Here is a 20,665-nt window from a genome sequence, read left to right on the forward strand (position 1 = left end):
AGCAAGATAAGTGTAGGGTTAAGGGAAAAAGAAAAGCATAGACTTCTAACATCAAACCTCAACTATTTACTTTTATATGATAATATAAAGTAGTTCTATAATATAAAGTTTGTTCTATAACAACAAACATATCTAATCAATAAAACCCAAAATCAAATTTTCATTTTTTTCTCTATCTCAAGATCAAAATCCAAAAGCAGTTTCCACGTACAAGCAAAATTATTCCTGTTCTTTTCTTTAATCAAAGCAGTCAATTTACCCATCTCTGTTAACTTTATCAGGTTACACAGCCATTCATCCATTGTGGGAATGAAAATATTCTTCCATTTTTCTATTGATATGACATCAATGTTTATATTTCCAAAATTCATTGCCTTTATATCATTCCCTAACCGTATCATACCATAAATAGTTATACCATCAAATTCTTAATTTCTCTAGGTCAAGTAACCTCTTAATTTGGAGAGTCACCCACTCTTTTTGCCAGACAAAACAAGGATCAAAGTACAATTTCAAATCTGATAAACCCAAGCCTCTTTCCTTAGGGTCTTATAATAATTTATTTTAAATTCTTGTTTTCTCCCTTGCAATATAAATTTAGAGATCCAAATCGGCCATTATTTAAATGGAGTGTCACAAGTATTGGTAAAATCTGAAACAGAAAATGCATATTTATAATATCGGTGCTGGAGGCTAAAACATATAAAGAATGCCTACAGGAATTGGGTATGTCTAGTATAATGAGAAGGACTAGTGGAGACATGGCAGCAGTGTTCCAATATTTGAGGGGCTCCTATAGAGACAAAGTCAAACGATTTTCCAAAGTACCAAAAGAAACAATGGATGGAAACTAACAAAAGAGAGATTACAGCAATCAATCAATTGAATATCTTGCCTTCAGAGGTTTTGGGTGCTCCATCACTGGAGGCTTTCAAAAACAGATTTGACGGCCACTTGTCTGAAATGGTAGAGCAGAAGATTGGACTAGAAGTCCTTCAAGGTCCCTTCCAACTCTATTATTCTCTATTATGTTGTATTAATTCTAATTACAGCGATTCTATCCAATAATTGCTGTACTAAGAATATGCATTGACCCAAATTAACAAGAGAATTTCGTGGTTGAATGCAAATGTCAACTTGGATCTCGGTAATCTTCAATGTGTGAAATAAATCATAATCTAAGGTTATTTTAGCATTGTGGCATATTTGCTTTCCACTGTTAATGTACCGTATATTTTTTCTTTTTCTACCTCATCTGCAACCATTTTATAAACAATAACAATTACACATTTTTTTGAATCTTACAGGCAAGGAGGATAAGAGCACTCAGGACAACTGAGAATAACAAGCAACGTTAAAAAGCAAATCAAATCAAGCCAGAAATAAAAATATTCTCCATTTCCTTCAGAAAACCCCAACGTTCTTCTCCTACTCCAGCAGGTGATCAAGAAGAGATTTCAAACTGAAAAGAGTTTGAAGTATGTGGAACAAAAGGATACATTACATGTACTCCTCAACTTACAACAGTTCATTTACTGAGTGTTTGAAGTTATAACGCCAGTGAAAAAACTGACTTATGACCATTTTTCATTCTTATGACTATTGCAGCCCATGGCCACGTGATTTATATTTGAGTGGTTGGCAGCTAACTCACATTTATGACGGTTGCCGTGTTCTGGAGTCATGTGATCCCATTTTGCAGCTCCACAGACGTGGCTATTGTGGGCAAAGTGCGTATTTCAAATCACAACTGAGTATTCACGAAATGATCCACATTGGAGAAAAGCAATATTAATGTGGCCAAAGCTTCAGCCAGAACAGCTTCCTTGTGGTTCATGGAAGGACCCCCATAGGAGAGGAGCCCTACAAGTGTCCCTAATGTAGTTGAACTTGGCAGCTTGGTGATACACTAGAGAACTCACACCAGGGAGAAACCTTTTGAGTGCACTGATGGTGGGGAAAGTTTTGGTCTGAACTCCGGCCTGGTAATATAGTAGAAGATGCACACACAAAAGAAACCACATGAATGTTCTGATTGCGGAAAATGTTTCATTGCAAATTCCCATCTAGTGATACACCAGAGGACTCACACAGGAGAAAAACCCTTTGAATGTCCTATTTGTGGGAAAAGTTTCAGTCGGTACTGTAGCCTGGTGAACCACCAGAGGACTCACACAGGAGAGAAACCCTTTGAATGTCCTGATTGTGGGAAAAGGTTCAATCACAATTCCCACCTGGTGGTACACCAGAGGACTCACACAGGAGAGAAACCCTTTGAATGTCCTAATTGTGGGAAAAGCTTCAGACACAACTCCAGCCTAGTGATTCACCAGAGGACTCACACAGGAGAGAAACCCTTTGAATGTCCTGATTGTGGGAAAAGTTTCATTAGAAAATCTGAGGTCATCATTCATCAGATGACTCATACAGGAGAGAAACCATTTCAATGTAGTCTTTGTGGGAAAAGTTTCAGTCAAAATTCCCACCTGGTGGTACACCAGAGGACTCACACAGGAGAGAAACCCTTTGAATGTGCTCTTTGTGGGAAAAGTTTCAGTCAGAATTCTGACCTGGTGAACCACCAGAGGACTCACACAGGAGAGAAACCGTATGAGTGTCCAGTTTGTGGGAAAAGTTTCAATCAGAATTCCAACCTGGTGAAACACGAGAGGACTCACACAGGACAGAAATCATACCAGTGTCCATATTGTGGGAAATGTTTACTTAGCAAATTTGAGCTCATCAGTCACCAGAGGACACACAGAGGAAATAAATCCTTTGAATGTCGTGACTGTGGAAAAAGTTTTATTAGAAATTCCCATCTAGTGAGACACCAGAGGACTCACACAGGAGAGAAACCCTTTAAATGTCCTGATTGTGAGAAATGCTTCAGGCACAAGTCCCACTTGGTGGTACACCAGAGGATTCACACAGGAGAGAAACCCTTTGAATGTCCTGATTGTGGGAAAAGTTTCAGATGCAACTCCAGCTTAGTGATTCACCAGAGGACTCACACAGGTGAGAAACCCTTTACATGTCCTGATTGTGAGAAATGCTTCAGTCACAAGTCCCACCTGGTGGTACACCAGAGGATTCACACAGGAGAGAAACCCTTTGAATGTCCTGATTGTGGGAAAAGTTTCAGTCAGAATTCCAACCTGGTGAAACACCAGAGGACTCACACAGGAGAGAAATCATACCAGTGTCCATATTGTGGGAAATGTTTCCTTAGCAAATTCGAGCACATCAGTCACCAGAGGACACACAGAGGAAATAAACCCTTTGAATGTCCTGACTGTGGAAAAAGTTTCATTAGAAATTCCCATATAGTGAGACACCAGAGGACTCACACAGGAGAGAAACCCTTTAAATGTCCTGATTGTGAGAAATGCTTCAGGCACAAGTCCCACTTGGTGGAACACAAGAGGACTCACACAGGAGAGAAACCCTTTGAATGTCCTGATTGTGAAAAATGCTTCAGTCACAAGTCCCACCTGGTGGTACACCAGAGGATTCACACAGGAGAGAAACCCTTTGAATGTCCTTATTGTGGGAAAAGTTTCATTACAAAATCCGAGGTCATCAGTCACCAGAGGACACACACAGGAGAGAAACCCTTTGAATGCCCTTTCTGTGAGAAAAACTTCAGTCACAAAAGCTACCTGGTGATACACCAGAGGATTCACACAGGAGAAAAACCTTTTGAATGTCTTGATTGTGGGAAACATTTCAGACGCAACTCCAGCCTAGTGATTCATCAGAGGATTCACACAGGAGAGAAACCCTTTGAGTGTCCTGATTGTGGGAAAACTTTCATTACAAATTCCGAGGTCATCCGTCACCAGAGGACTCACATGGGAGAGAAACCGTATTAGTGTCCTGTTTGTGGCAAAAGTTCCAGTCAGAATTTCCACATGGTGATATACCAGAGGTCTCTCACAGGAGAAAAACACTTGGAATGTCCTGATTATGCGGAAAGTTTCCATTTAAATTCAAACCTGATGAAACACCAGAAGACTCATATCGGAGAGACTTTTCAAATGTCCAGTCTGTGGACAGCACTTTTGGCCTAAATAACTCTTTATTCACATGAGGCAAAAGTTGCTCCAAGGCAGATAGTTTCCTCAAAGAATAGTTTTATTAGATATGTCATATTGGCACAAGCTGATGAAAACCGACTAACAGTTCCCATGGTTTTCACCTAATTAAAAGTAAAAGTAAAAGTTTGTCACTTTCCCAAGATATTCACATGATCCAATCAGCATACAGTCCAGTTGCTAGGTGACCTCAGTCTCCTGAGCACCTGCGGGAATGTCCTTGGTTCCCAAGGGAAAGCATTTGTTTCGTGTACAGCACCCCAGCTATCTCTATTTCCCCTACCCTATCCCTCAGCTCCAGTATGTGGCACTGAAGCACTGAAGCAGAAAAGAAAATGGCCCCAGTTTTGCCAGCTTCGGGGTTGACATTTCTATCTTCTACCTTCTTGTCCTCCAGATTATGAGTGCCATAATTGACCATTCTACAAGTAGTCATTAAAATACAACTGTAATGGGGCCTGCCAATTTTGGTTGCATGTTGTAACAGTGGTTAAGTGAGATTACCTTGCTGAACTCCCGCCTCCCCCTTCTCTCCCTGATAAAGCCTTCAAATTAATGTGCTTTCAAAGGTCCGAGCCCAGACCTGAGCCAAACTAAGCAAACACGCTCAGGAACCATCAAGCCAGCAATAAGTTTAACCAGGCCAGAGCCAGAATTAGTCCAATGCTTGAGCAAAGTTTGTTGTGACGTCAGTGCTGAGAGCTCATTACATTGGTATGCAGGATGGTTGGCCTTGACCAGGTCCAAACACCGGCCATCAGCATACGCAGAAGATGGTGAGAGGAAAACTCCCTTTATCATATCACCTCCAGTACCATTTATTCCCATCCCAAATACCATCCCCACCCCACCCATTTCTATAGCAGCCGATAGCAAGTAAGCAAAGCAGAGGCTGACATCCGGCCCTCCTTCAGGAAAGGGTATCATTCCTGGAGAAAGAGAAAAAGAAAACAACACAAAATAACAATAACAAGCATTAGCATTTTGAGGGAATTCAAGGCTTATCAGGATATTTGGTATAAAACTTCTGTAAAAGTCTAGGAGCCCTGACATGGGATTTATCCACCCATTCAGATTGGGAGTGGGGGAAATGTTTCCAGGACACCAAATATTGAATGCGCTGTAGCTGGACCCCTCTCCAGTGGTGGTGGTGCATCAGCGATCCTCGTCTCAATCAGCTGGCAGGTGGTTGGGTGGTGTCCTCCTGGCCGGCCGACAAACAGGCGATGTAGCAAAACTGGAACCAGGCCGAGGATCCAACAAACAGCTGTTTAGCACAGCCAGAAGTAACTGCCACTACTGAAGCCTTGTCTGCTACTCGCCGCGCTGTCCACCCTGTTCCTGCGGCTCAGCCGTTTGGCTTCCAGATGGTACACTTGAATTCCAGATTTTCCCTTCCAAACCACCCTCGCATTCCGATACCTTTCCTCCTCTCTCCTGTTACTGTTGTCGTTGCGAGGAGGCTGCAACCATGACATGTTGACTTGCAAATTAATTAAATTAAACTAAAACCTGTCTATACTTTTCTGCATTCATGATCCCATCAATATCTCCAACACCACTGGCAGAAATGTAACTCCAAACCAGGACAAATACTCTGCCATGCTTCCCTGAAGTCCACAAACACTCATTTGTTCATTTCTCCAATTCTTCCCACATGTTATCAAGAATTGGATCCAAAAATTTCAAACTTGGATTCATCATTCCATAATACTGTTTTCCACTGATCTTTAGTTCTTAGTTAGACTTAGAATAACTTTATTGTTGCTTTGAATGTACACTAATTGGCATAAATTAAAACAAATTCTCCAGTAGGTGAAGACATCATCCAGGCATGGGTATGACTCCGTCAGGATCCAATAGGACTGGGTCTACAAGTATTAAAGACACGCTCACAAGGCTACTCCCCAGAAATAGACTCAGTCGATCCTTTGATTAGCTGTGTCTCCCTATCTCTCCTTGCTAAAATTCTATTTCTATTCAAAAACTCAAATTCTTTAGTTGGCTTTCCCTCTCAAATTAACCCCAATCAGGCTCCTTCTGGGCTGATTTAAAACAACAGCCTTTACGAAGCTTTCCTTCTCTCATGCTTTGCTGCCTCAGCAGCTCAGGGCCTTTCGGCTAGCCTACGAGGTTCGCCCTCAGGCTTCTCTTGTGCCGGTCGCTGCAGCCGCGCCGCCCAAAGAATGCCAGCCCTTGAAGCGCTGTTCGCTGAGCCGCGCCGCAGGAAACACGAGGCTGCCGCTGCGCCGCTCAGGAAGCCTTTCGCAGCCACGAGGGTCACCTTTACCAGCCGCTGCTTCCTCTTGCTGCCCCGCAACGTGAGCCTTCAACTTCAATTTCTGCGCTTCACGATGAGGCGCTGGGCAGGCTGCTAACTGCTGGGCAATAAATTGTTTGGTCGGCTCGCCACCTCAGGCCTTCCTCAGGGCCCGGTCTACCCAGACGGCAGTTAATTTGGGCACGAAATCACCGGTGGCCATTTTGTTTGGGCGGGAAGGCCTTCCTCAACGATTCAGCAACAGTGAGTAATGGCGACCAACGAGGCCTCGGTCCCTCAGGGGGAGGATTCCCCCAGTCCAGTTGCCCCTCCTGCTCCAGCCCCAGCTGAACCTAGGAACAAAAAGAGAACCTATTCTAAGCATTCTGCTCCTAAACCAGCTAAGGCCCCTAGGCCTGCCCCTCTTCAGGAGGTTCAAGAGCCTCTAATCCCAGTGCAAATTCTGACAAGGCTGTGAGCCTGTTTCTCGAAAGGCCACTTCCAAGACCAATCATTGCTTTATTCCTAATCCAGCTCCTAGAGCTCCTGTTCCTTCTAATTTTAACCCTATGGAGGACCTCTCCACTGATATCAATGGGGATGCTCCCCCCCCCCCGGCTTCTCCTTTGAATCCAGAGGATGGGATTGATTTTCAGGGGGAATCTGATTCTGAAGGGGATGGCAGCATTACTCCAGACAGTGACGTGGGTTCGCCGGCTCCAAGGGCTGTCACCATCAACCCCGATAATATGGCTGGCATCATAGCAGCTGCCATTGAACGGGGCATTGCTGCAGGCCTGCAACATCGGTCCCCTGCACCTGCCACTCCTCATTGCTCTTCTTCTAACAAATCCAAGAGAACGCCCCGTTCTACTCAGGCACAAGGGGTTGCTTCTGCAAGCGTCTCTCAGCCTCCTGAAGTGGATACTGAGGAACAGGCCACTCGTGATTCTGACCTGTCAGAGGATGAAGACTTGTCTCCTGCCCCTTCTGCCTTGTTGGGCCTATTCAAGCCTGCCATGTTTCGTTTTCTCTTATTTAAAGCCAAGAAAGACTCTGGTATTTTGGCTTCTAAACCATCCTCATCCACGGAGGCAGACAGATCAGACACCACAGACCCCCTATTCTCACGTCCTCCCATCGAAAAGGACATCGTTCCTTCCCCAAAACTGTTTCTAGAGGTGATTCAAAACCAGTGAGGGTTCCCCGGGATCAGGGCCCCTCCCCTCTACTCTGGACAAACAGTTGTATAATGTCAGCCCAGAGCTTTCTAAACTTTTGGAGGTTCCTTCCATTGACCTTCCAGTGGTGTCCTTGTCATCGCCTAATGCGGCCACCAATGCTCCTGAGGACACCCTCCGCCCTGAGAACAAACGCTTTGAGCACTCACTGGTGAAGGGTCATCAGTCAGCTGCTTGGGCGGTCAGGGCCGCCTCTTCTGCTTCCTTTTTCAACAGGGCTGCCCTTCAATGGCTGAAGCAGATGCAGGACAGGATCCCTCCTGAAGACTCCCGCGTCCACCAGGACATTAATAAACTAAAGGCGGCAATGGAGTATGCAGCAGATGCTTCTCTGGATGCGGCACGTTTTTCTTCCAGGTCCATGACTTCTTCCATCGCCAGAGCAAAGTGGTGCTTGGCGTCCACACCCTTTTCACCTGGTCTGCTATTCGGTCCTCCTCTGGAGCCATGAGGCGCCTCCTTTGGTTGAAGCAGTGGCAGGCAGAGGCCAGAGCAAAGTGGTGCTTGGCGTCCACACCCTTTTCACCTGGTCTGCTATTCGGTCCTCCTCTGGAGCCTCTCTTGGTAGAGTCCAAAGACAAGCGCAAAGTGCTTCCTGCTGCAAACCACAAGTCTGACCCTAAACCTTCTTCCTTCTTCCGCAGGTCGTCCTTTCGCGGGACGCACGGGGGATTTGCCTTCCCCCGTCCTCAGCGCCAGGCTCCCCCGAGACAAGGCCAGCAGTTCCAGGACAGGTCCAACCGGAACTCCCAGAGATTCTCCTATAGAAAGCCCTTTAAGGGCGGTGCAAACCGTACCTTTCGAAAGCAGAAGTGAAGGTCTGGACGATCTCCCTATTGGGGGCCGCCTGTGTTCCTTCGCTGATCACTGGGGTGACATCACCAGCGACTCCTGGATCAGGCATACAGTCCGTTTTGGTCTGGCTCTGGAATTTTGAATGTACGCTAATTGGCATAAATTAAAACAAAATTTCATTGCATACAATTTTTGTCAGCTTCAGCATATTTTAAACTTTTCACCATGTTTCCCTTCTGCAAAAGTGGTGCCTTGGCTGTTACCCATCCACAAAGACCATTCCTTATTGTGCTTCTCACTGTAGAAAGGTCAACATGGTATCTGGGGTTGTACCTGGCTCTAGAGCAGTAACTGTGACAGGGACTTAGAAACAATCACATATAAGCTAGCAGTGTGCTGTAATTGCCTAAAAGGTCAATTCAGTCCTAGTCTACAGCACCATAGGGTCAAGATCACATGCAGTCTTGGTACTGTGTTATATACTGTATTGGTAATACTACAGTTTGAATACGGCATTCACCTTTGGTCACCAGGTACAAAAGAAGTGTTCGGACTTTAGAAGGAGTGCAGAGAACAACAACAAAGACATTTAGGGTACTGGAGGGTAAAACATACAATGAATGGTTGCAGGATAAAAAGGAATTGGATAAAATTATCCAATCTTGAATCAAGGAGAAATCTTTTATCTAACAGAACAAGTGGAATGGCTTGTGTCTAGAAGATGTGGGTTCTCCATCATGGAAGTTTTTAAGAGGAGATTGGAGAGCCAATCGCCCAGAATCAAATAGGGTCTTCTGCTTTGAGACTTGATCCATTCCGACTCTTATTCTGTAATCCCGTAAGAACTTCATGGACTTGCTCACCATGTAGCTAATCTTTACAAGTACACATTTCATTATTTCACTTGGCTCAGGTGCAAATAAAGGTTGCTAGGAGTCTGAAAATGATGGATGATAGCGTGTCATCAGTGAGACGATCTGGCCCAGTGGTCGGCAAGCCGCGGCTCGCGAGCCACATGTGGCTCTTTACACACTTTAATGTGGCTCTTCTGTGTGCCGGGCGCCCGCTCCCCTCCCTCCTCTCGGGCACTTCAAAACAAGCGCCTCTTTCCCTTTTTTCTTTTCGACCCACAATGATTAGGGAGGCTCCTGAAGTCGGGCAGGGACGAGAAGCGAGGAGGCAGAGAAAGAAACGGAGGCTAAGGAGCTTTCCCCCCCCCCCCCCCGCCTCCTCCCAGCAAAAATCTAACCGGGGAGCCGGGCGGGCAGTAGCAAATTAGCCGATCACGCCGCGTGATCAGCTAATTTGCTACTGCCCACCGGCTCCCTGATAAGATTTTTGCGGGGGGGGGGGAGAAGCTCCTTGCCTCCGTCTCTTTTTCTCCCTCCTCGCTTCTTGGGGCTCCACCAATGGGGGAGCAAGGCCCGCCCAGCGCCAGGCTTTGGGCTAACACAGAGGTCTGCAAAGGTGGCTGTTTTAAGACTGGTGAACTTCAATTCTCAGAATTCTGGGAGTTGAAGTCCACCAGTCTTAAGAGCCAATTTTGCAGATCCCTGGGCTAATATGATTGATGCCCTTGGTGGACTTCAATTCTCAGAATTCTGGGAGTTGAAGTCCACAAGTCTTCAAGCTGTCAGGTTTGAAGACCCTGGGTTTTTTTTCTAAAGGGTTAGGGGTGCAAGGGTCTTGCAACTTGACAGCTTTAAGACTTGCATGCTTCAATGCCAGAGTTTCTGAGCCAACATGACTGGAGGAGGAATTCTGGGAGTTGAAGTCCACAAGTCTTCAAGCTGTCAGGTTTGAAGACCCCTTGGGGTTTTTTTCCTAAAGGGTTAGGGATGCAAGGATCTTGTAACTTGACAGCTTTAAGACTTGCGTGCTTCAAATGCCAGAGTTTATTGAAACTAAAAACAGTGTACCATCCTATGTATTTTCGGTTTTAAAAGTGTGGCTCTCAAAATAAATTTCAATCGTGGTTTTGGCGAGAGTTGGCTCAGTTGAAAAAAAAGGTTGCCCACCACTGATCTGGCCAATGCCATAGTTTGAGAAGGGGAATGCCTGTTTTTCAGCCTCCTATCGCGAGATGGCAGCATCTGTGCCTGGAAAACCACCAGTACAACAGCGACCTCTGTGGCTGAGCTTAAAAGAGTTAAAACCATCGAGTACTGTATTGCTAGAAAGGACGAAAGAAGAGAAGCACAGAGGCAATTTCTCTTCCAGAACGCTAACGTTGGAGGAGAGTTTCGTGCAGAGAGGATCGAAGCAGCAGCTGGGAGGTGAGTTGAGGGCAGGTGGGAGGAGAATCCGGGAGCAACTCAGGCTGTTTGGTTCCCTCCACGGCCTGGAAGCAGAGAAGCAACTAGACAGAATGTGGAATAACAGTTCGGGGGCATCTTTGAGGTCATCTAGTCCAGCCCCCTTCTCCAGCAGGAGACCTTTTCCATTTCCATGGCTGTCCAGTCTCTTCCTGAAAGCCTCCAGTGATGGAGCATCCACAACTTCTGCAGGCAAACCGGTTAATTGTTCTCACAGTCAGGAAACGTCTCCTTGTTTCTGGGTTGCTTCTCTCCTTGGTTCGTTTCCATCCATTGCTTCTCGTTCTGACTTCAGATGCTCTGGGAAAGAGGTTGAGCCCCTCTTCTTTGTGGCAGCCCCTCAGGTATTGGAAGACGGCTATCATTTCACCCCTCAGCCTCCTCTTCTGTAGACTGGAAGATTTCCAATTTCAACTCTTTTGTTCTGTTATGGACTCTGTTATGTTTTCTTGGCAATAATATTGGACTGATCTGCCACTGTGTCTTTCTGATTTTTTTACTTCGATGTCTAGCCTAGAGGGACAGTATTTCCTATTGGTGCCCCATCCATGTATTAACCGGGTTCAACTAAAAAGGTTCTGTTGAGGACCTTTTCAGATGTTCAGTTTGTATAGGTGGTCCATGCTTACAATTTGTTTCATGAGCCTCCAAAGTTACTATGGCACTGCAAAAGCAGCTTCAGACCTGGTCCAGAAATCTGTGGTCCTCCTAACACTTCTTCAGTGACCTGAACAAGTTAGCTGTTCCTGTGGTTATGAATATGCAGGAAAAGGAGTTGCACCAATTTGGGTTCTGCCAACCGGTGGACATTCAGGATGGTTTCAGCATCCCACACTCAGGATTCCAATTTCTGGCCTTTCCAACTCGCTTCACAGAAGGAAAATCAGTGGGGATGTGAGTAGGAATTTGCAAGCCATGATCATGTGAAATTGCCTTTAATAACGCACAGTGATTTGCTTAACAACTGCAGAGGAACAGATGTACGTTGGCACTCTCATGTGACATCAGGCTTCATGATCAGGCGTTTAGTGACACAGATGCCAGTCCCAAATTCAGTCAGTAAGTGAGGACTACTTGAATGGGGAGGTCACCAGAGTGGCGTGGAAAGTATTTTCTGCCCTTATTTGGATCTCTGAAGTTCCATGGGCAAAACGGTTGTTTCAAATCTTGCAGTGGCTTTAGACTTCATTTCATCAGTTAAAGCCCCACATCTCTAAAAGTACAGTACAATACAATGCCTTCTAGTCCAACCCCCTGCCTAGGCAGGAAATCCTATACCGTTTCAGACAAATGGCTATCCAACATCTTCTTAAAGACTTCCAGTGTTGGGGCATTCATAACTTCTGGAGGCAAGCTGTTCCACTGATTAATTGTTCTAACTGTCAGGAAATTTCTCCTCAGTTCTAAGTTGCTTCTCTCCTTGATTAGTTTCCACCCATTGCTTCTTGTTCTACCCTCAGGTGCCTTGGAGAATAGTTTGACTCCCTCTTCTTTGTGGCAACCTCTGAGATATTGGAACACTGCTATCATGTCTCCCCTAGTCCTTCTTTCTCTTAAGCTAAACATACCCAGTTCCTGCAACCGTTCTTCATATGTTTTAGTCTCCAGTCCCCTAATCATCTTTGTTGCTCTTCTCTGCACTCTTTCTAGAGTCTCCACATCTTTTTTACATCGTGGCGACCAGAACTGAATGCAGTATTCCAAGTGTGGCCTTACCAAGGCATTATAAAGTGGTATTAACACTTCACGTGATCTTGATTCTATCCCTCTGTTAATGCAGCCTAGAACTGTGTTGGCTTTTTTGGCAGCTGCTGCACACTGCTGGCTCATATTTAAATGGTTGTCCACTAGGACTCCAAGATCCCTTTCACAGTTACTACTACTGAGCAAGGTATCACCTATACTGTTCCTGTGCATTCTATTTAAGTAGCTTGAAAGGTTTGGCTGTAACCATTTTAGAACATTTTTCAGGCTGAAAGTACATGGATTTTCCAGATATATCAATGTGTACATGTGTTTATTTGTATTTTTCTCTATGCAAATATCTACAATTGTATAATCTATCCCCAGCAACTTCATAGTTACTTAATTGTAATGCTTTGCACCGCTAAGAATTTGGGAGTTTTTTCTTCACAAAAATTTTATTAATTGATCAAAATTTAAAATTCAAAAGTGCAAAAAAATTGAAAATCATGGTAGAAGGGAGGAAAAGGGGGAGCGAGATAAGTGTAGTGTTAAGGGGAAAAGAAAAAGAAAACCATTGACTTCTGACTTCTTTTGGTGCACTAGAATAAGGTGCTAACATAAAACCTCAACTATTTATGGTACTTTCATATGATAACATAAACTAGCTACTTCTATAATGACAAACTTGTCAACAAAAGTCAAAATCAAACTTTAATTTTTTTTCTATCTCAAGAACAGTCCAAAAGCAGTTTCCATGTCGAAACAAAATTAATCCTGTTCTTTTCTTTAATCAAAGCAGCCAATTTACCCATCTCTGCTAACTCCATCAGGTTTTGCAGCCATTCAGCCTTTGTGGGAATGAAGATATTCTTCCATTTTTACGCACAAAGAATTCTTGCCTCCATTAATATATATAATATCAATGTTCCATTTTTTTCAAGATTTTTTTCAAAAAAAACCTATGTGCTTTTATCTTTATATTCACTTTTATAGTCTTTCGTATTAAGATGTGTATGTTACTCCATTCCTTTGCTTTGTAACATGCCCACCATAAATTATAAAAAACTCTTCTTTATATTTCTAAAATTCATTGCCTTTATATCATTCCCTAACCATGCCATACCATAAATAGTCATGCCTTCAAAATCTTAACTGATGGCCCTCTAGGTCAAGTAACCTCTTAGTTTGGAGAGTCACCCACTCTTTTTGCCAGACAAAACAACAAGCATCAAAGTACAATTTGAAATCTGGTAAACCCAACTTCCTCTTTCCTTACTGTCTTGCAATAATTTATATTTAATTATTGTTTTTTCCCTTGCAATATAAACTTAGAGAACTCCATCTCCCGTTATTTAAATGGAGTATCACAAGTATTAGTAAAGTCTGAAACCGAAAATGTATCCTTGGTAATTATGGTACGGGACGGGAAGCTAAAACATACAAAAAATGGTTACGGGAATTGGGTTAGGGTTAGGCAACCCGTGGCTCTCAAGGCACATGTGGCTCTTTGACCCCCTCTCCCACAGCTCCCTTCCGACCCTGTTGCGTAATCTGCTCTTCGCCCCGAGACACTGGCCCAACCTGGCTGTGGCCACCGCCAAACTTGCTAACATGAGGGCTGGCAGGATGGGAATGTGATCCGGGAGGAGGTTACAATGGAAAGGGGGACAGGCCCGCAGCTGAGGAGCAAGCATGAGCCGTGTTGGCATCTTCCTCCTTCTCCTCACGTGACCCGCTGTCTGTCTGTTGTGGGATCAGGAGGGCGCTCATGAGCGGAGATACCCTCAAGTGAGTGGCCGAGCTCGACCAAAGTGCAGCAAAGTTGTGTGGAGCTGGCGGGTTGACCGGCTGACGGGCAAGCATCTTTGGCGAGGGCATTTCTCCGAGCCTGATCCCTGGGGTGTGCATGCAATGTTCGGCAGGACCAGCCCCCTTTTACAGCTACCCTGCTCAGAGAAAGGCAGAGCGCCCTCACTAAAGATGCTCGCCCGTCAGCCCATCAACCCACCAGCTCCGCACAACTTTGCTTCACTTTGGTCAAGCCCAGCCTCTCGCTTGAGAAGAGTATCCCTGCTCGTGCACGCCCTCCTGGCTCTGCAACAGCTGGCCAGGGGGTTGCATAAGGAGAAGGAGGAGGGAGCTGCCGTTGCAGCTCATGCTTGCTCCTCAGCCAGCCCGGATTTCCGAAAAGTTGTCAAGAAGAAAGAAAAGGAGTAGCGAAGAGCCCCAAGGAGAGCATGCCAGATTGCCCCAGCCTCGGCTATCCGAGAGAGAGAGAGAGAGAGAGAGAGAGAGAGAGAGAGAGAGAGAGAGAGAGAGAGAGAGAGAGAGAGAGAGAGAGAGAGAGAGAGAGAGAGAGAGAGAGAGAGAGAGAGAGAGAGAGAGAGAGAAGAGACACAGAGAGGGGGAGAAAAAGAAAGAAAGAGAGCAAAATGAGAACATGATGGAGGGAGTGAACATGAGAGAGGAAAAAGAAGCAAATGAAAAAGAAAAGGGGGAGAGGGAGAGAGAAATGAGAAAGCTGGAGCTCCCTCAAGCTCTCATTTCCCTCTCTCAGAAAGAGGGAAAAGAGAGGAAAACAAATGAGAGAGAGAAAGGGGAAAGTAAAAGAAGGAGGGAAGGAAGGAGGAGGGAGGGAGAGAAAAAGAGAGAAAAACAGAAATGAGAGGGGGGGAGAGAAATGAGAGAGAAAAGGGGAGAAAAAGAGAGAAATAAAAAATGATAGAGGGAAAGAATGAGAGCGGAAAATGAGAAACAAATGACAGATAGAAAGAGGGACAGAGAAATGAGAGAGAGAGAGATGGAGAGAGGGAAACAAATGAGAGAAGGGGAAAAAAGGGAGGGAGAGAGAAAGAGATCCATTTCCCACAGAAAACACCGGGAGTTAAATTAACCTGGCTAGGGGTGACTGGCGGGTGTGTGTGTCATGTGACTCGGTGGGAGTGACAAGTAGGCCACGCCCACCAGGATTTTGTGGCTTCCAATGTTTTCTGTGGGAAAGGGGTACAAATGGCTCTGAGTGTTTAAGGTTGCGGCGCCCTGATTTAGTCTAATGAGAAAGACTAGCGGAGCAGTGTTCCAATATTTGAGGGGCTCCTATATAGACAAAGACAAGTCAAACTATTTCCCAAAGCACCAAGAGAAACGATGGATGGAAAGAGAGAAGCAACCTAGAACTAAAGAGAAAATTCCTTGCCTTCAGAAGTTTTGGGTGCTCCATCACTGGAGGCTTTCAAAAAAAGATTTGACGGCCACTTGTCTGACATGGTAGAGCAGAAGGTTGGACTAGAAGACCTTCAAGGTCCCTTCCAAGTCTATTATTCTGTTATATGTTGTATTAATCCTAATTACAGCGATTCTATCCAATAATTGCTGTACTAAGAATATGCATTGACCCAAATCAACACGAGAATTTCATGGTTGAATGCAAATGTCAATTTGGATCCCGGTAATCTTCAATGTGTGAAATAAATCATAATTAATCTAAGGTTATTTTAGCATTGTGGCATATTTGCTTTCCACTGTTAATGTGCCGTACATTTTTTCTTTAAGTATAAAGCTTACACTTTTCTTTGAATCTTACAGGCAAAGAGGATGCCAATAAGAGCACTCCGGACAACTGAGAATAACAAGCAACATTAAAAAGGAAAGGAAATGAAGCCAGAAATAAAAATATTCTCTATTTCCTTCAGAAAACCCCAAAATTATCCTCCTCCTGCAGCAGGTGATCAAGAAGAGATTGCAAACTGAAAAGAGTAGAGTATGTGGAACACAAGGATGCATTATATGTAGTTCTCAACTTACAACTGTTCATTTAGTAACTGTTTGAGGTTACAACGCAACTGAAAAAACTGACTTATGACAATTTTTCATACTTATGACTATTGTAGCAGCCCATGGTGACATGATTTATATTTGAATCCTTGGCAGCTAACTCACATTTATGACGGTTGCCGTATTCTAGGGTCGCGTGATCCCCTTTTGCAGCTCCACAGATGTCTCTATTATGAGCAAAGTGCGTATTTCAAATCACAACTGAGTGTACATGAAATGATCCACATTGGAGAAAAGCAATACTAATGTGGCCAAAGCTTTAGTCAGAACAGCTTCCTTGTGGTTCATGGAAGGACCCACATAGGAGAGGAGTCCTACATGTGCTCCCAATGTACTGAGCATGGCAACTTGGCGATACATTAGAGAATTCACACCAGGGAGAAAACCTTTGAATGCGCTGATTATGGGAAAAGTTTTGGTCTGAACTCCGACCTGGTGATACACAAGAGGATGCACACACAAAAGAAATCATATGAGTGTACTGATTGCGGGAAATGTTTCACTGGAAATTCCCACCTTGTGATGCACCAGAGGACTCACACACAAGAGAAACTCTTTGAATGTCCTGATTGTGGGAAAAGTTTCATTAGAAAATCCCAGGTCATGATTCACCAGAGGACTCACACAGGAGAGAAACCCTTTGAATGTGCTCTTTGTGGGAAAAGTTTCAGTCAAAATTCCCAGCTAGTGGTACACCAGAGGACACACACAGGAGAGAAACCATTTCAATGTGGTCTTTGTGGGAAAAGTTTCATTCAGAATTCTGACCTGGTGAAACACCAGAGGACTCACACAGGAGAGAAACCCTTTGAATGTCCTGATTGTGGGAAAAGTTTCAGTCAGAATACCAACCTGGTGAAACACCAGAGGACTCACACAGGAGAGAAATCATACCAGTGTCCATATTGTGGGGAATGTTTCCTTAGAAAATTCAATCTCATCAGTCACCAGAGGACACACACAGGAAATAAACCCTTTGAATGTCCTGACTGTGGAAAAAGTTTCATTAGAAATTCTCATCTAGTGACACACCAGAGGACTCACACAGGAGAGAAACCCTTTGAATGCCCTGATTGTGGGAAATGTTTCAGTCAGAATTCCCCACTAGTGATACACCAGAGGACTCACACAGGAGAGAAACCGTATAAGTGTCTGGTTTGTGGCAAACGTTTCTGTCAGAATTCCCAAATGGTGATACACCAAAGGATTCACACAGGAGAGAAACCCTTTGAATGTCCTGATTGTGGAAAATGCTTCAGTCACCATTCCAACCTGGTGGTTCACCACAGGACCCACACAGGAGAGAAACCTTTTGAATGTCCTGACTGTGGGAAACGTTTCAGTCGTACTTCCAGCATGGTGATACACCAGAGGACTCACACAGGAGAGAAACCGTATGAGTGTCCTGTTTGTGGCATACGTTTCAGTCTGAATTCCCACATGGTGATACATCAGAGGACTCACACACAAGAGAAACCAAATTAGTGTCTTGTTTGTGGCAAATGTTTCAGTCAGAATTCCGACATGGTGACTAGAAGGAAAAGGAAAGGAATGGAAGGATAGGGTAGAATAATAGAGTTGTAAGGAACCTTGGAGGTCTTCTAGTCCAACTTCCTGCTTAGGCAGGAAACCCTACACTATTTCAGACAAATGGTTATCCAATCTCTTCTTAAAAACTTCCAGTTTACAACATTCGGAGTCAAATTGGTTCACTGATTAATTGTTCTAACTGTCGGGAAATTTCTGCTTAGTTCTAGCTTGCTTCCCTGATTAGTTTCCACCTCTTGCTTTTTGTCATGCCCTCAGGTGCTTTGGAGAATAGTTTGAGCCCCTCTTCTTTGTGACCACCCCTGAGATATTGGAACACTGTTTCCATGTCACGCCTAGTCCTTCTTTTTATCAAATTAGACATACCCAGTTCCTGCAACTGTTCTATCAGAGTTTGCAGCAGTCACATCCAGAAAGCACACATGGGTAACTGATTCAGCAGGATTCAATAACTTATTTGTATACATAATAACACATAAGGCATATATACAATACCATGCTTATTGTTCCAATGTGGTAGCAAATACAAGCAAACACAGGCAGAGGAGAGAACAGTTTCAGTTCACAGCAGCAGAGCTAAGCCACGGCCAGGCTCCAAACTGTTTTAGCTTCCATTGGCTGATCTTTTGTTATGTGTATTCATTGGCTGACCTTGTTACTAAGCCCTATTCCAGTTCATGAATATATTCCAGTTCATGAATATATCTACTCTGACACTCCTCCCTTCATGACTGGAATAGACATAAATCCAATTACCTTAATATTCTTCATATACCTACCTGTATTTGAAGACTCAAATTCAGTTTCCTTCAAATACCCGAGAATCCTTTTTACTGTGATGCATCCTTTGCAATGAAACAAAGATAATCCAGAAATGCTAATAGTTGACAATCCCCACCGTTAACTTTCCAGTGTATATACAACCATCAGCCTTGCAACTCTTAAACCCAAGACCCTTCAATACCTTGTGTCAAGTTCCGAAGGATTAATGGAACCAGCCAAACACAGAAACGGTTTGTAATGCAGTGTGTATTCTTCCTTTGGCACGAACTGACCAACAAAGCACTAAGGCAATGAATAAATTGTCAGAGCTGCCACCCTGTGCTTCTCACCACCTTTTATAGCTACATTGGTAATTAAGATAAGCCGTAAGCCGTACCCCACGCACACCCATCACCTTGGGACCCAGAGCGAAACCACCCGGCAATTAATCATGGCTTGTTAGCATGAATTTCTTCAGTTTGTGTAGGTGGGATGGTGAGTCTTGGCAGCTGGCCCAGTCTTCTCCCCTGAATGGCAGCTCCAGGCCCCTGAGCTGGCCGGAGCTGACACCTTGTCTAAACAGATATTCCAATTCCTGGCTGACTGTTTTAGTCCATAAATAGCCTTTGTTCAATTTATACAACTTGTTAGGCTTTTTATTTTCATACCCTGGTGCTTGAACCACGTAAATTTCTTCCTCTAATTCTGCATTGAGAAATGCAGTGGTTATGTCAAAATGCCAAATTTTATGGCGACTGCCAGTGCTAGTGCCAGCCTTATGCTTTCACTCTTTACTGTTGACCTGAATACCTCATCATGGTGCACATTTTTCATCTGTGAAAAACCTTGTGCCACTAACCTTGCTTTATATTGTACCTCATTATTGGGTAGTACTTTCTTCTTGTATACCCACTTGCATCCTACAGCTTTCCCTTTGTGTAAAGAAATGAAAAAAAATGAGTTAAGTAGTTCTTTCTCCCTCTTGCTTGTCACCTTCTTGCCACTTTCTCCCACCAATGGACCAATTGTTTCCTTGACCTTTTTCTTGTTTTTAATATGTTGGAAGAGCTTTTTTTGTTATTTTTTACTTTTGTCGCAAGCCTTTGTTCATTATGAGCCTTAGCTTTCCTCACTTCATCTCTGCATGCTTGGATTTGCTAAAACCCAAGGTCCCACACAGGAGGGAAACACTTTGAATGCCCCGATTGTGGGGAAAGTTTCCATTTCAATTCAAACCTGGTGAAACACCAGAGGACTCATATGGGAGAGACCTTTCAAATGTCCAGTCTGTGGACCGTACATTAGGCCTAAATAACTCCTTATCGCATACTAGAAAAGTCATATGAGGGAAAAGCTGATGAGTTTGGAGAAAGTTTGGATTTCATTTCTGAACTCCTGTTGAGAGTGTAGGTGAGAAATAGACTCTGAATACTGGCCTAATCATTTTTACTCAACACATCTCAGGTTTAGACCTGTACTTGGGAGAGGAGAAAATGTGGGAACTGTTATTTGATAAAGATGAACTAGCTGTTTCTAGAGGTCATATATTGATTGTGGAATTCCATCATGTGGAGTTTCCGTCTTCTACCTTGTTGTCCTCCAGATTGAGTGCCATAATTCCCCAACAACCATATACTGTAAGTAGCCCCTGAGATATAACTGTAATGGGGCCTGCCAATTTTGGTTGCATGTTGTAATGGTGGTTAAGTGAGATTACCTTGCTGAACTACCCCACCCTCTTCTCTCCCTGATAAAGCCATCAAATGAATGTGCAAGTTGTTTAGCTCAACAGTGGCTATTTAGAGTTTGGAGAAGCTGTTGGAGGCCTAGCACAGGTCCAGACTTGCCTTCCAAAGGCCTCCCCTATCCCAATCTTTAGGTCCTCACAGATCCCATAGGCCATTCCTCCCCCATAGGGTCCCCACATGGTTCCCCTAGGCCTTTCCTTCCCCCACAGGGTCCACACTTATATTGGATCTCTGCAATCCTTAGGCCTGACTCCCACCCTACCAGGCATCACACCCTCCTTCACCACCTCCATACTTTTGATCATCTCTGATTTTGAACATCTCCATACTTTTGGAACATCAGCCACACCTCTGGGCTGTGTGACTGCCTTGTGGGAAG

The 20,665-nt window shown here is 44.2% G+C and overlaps 2 protein-coding genes across 5 annotated transcripts in view; one reads left to right on the forward strand and one right to left on the reverse strand.

Annotated features, from left to right (window-relative positions):
• Positions 1-4,106, forward strand: part of LOC309384253 (uncharacterized protein) — a 136,255-nt gene extending 132,149 nt beyond the window's left edge. For all 3 annotated transcript variants that reach the window (XM_081937515.1, XM_081937516.1, XM_081937514.1), the window contains one exon: positions 1,308-4,106. In XM_081937515.1, coding sequence (XP_081793641.1) covers positions 2,001-3,875 — 1,875 coding nt within the window. In that variant the 5' untranslated portion in view covers positions 1,308-2,000 and the 3' untranslated portion in view covers positions 3,876-4,106. The remainder of the gene's footprint in view (positions 1-1,307) is intronic.
• Positions 1-20,665, reverse strand: part of LOC309384284 (uncharacterized protein) — a 47,880-nt gene that overhangs the window by 10,246 nt on the left and 16,969 nt on the right. The window lies entirely within an intron of this gene.

The sequence above is a fragment of the Natrix helvetica genome, assembly GCF_964273705.1.
Source record: "Natrix helvetica genome assembly, chromosome: 1".
NCBI classification, from domain to species: Eukaryota; Metazoa; Chordata; class Lepidosauria; order Squamata; family Natricidae; genus Natrix; species Natrix helvetica.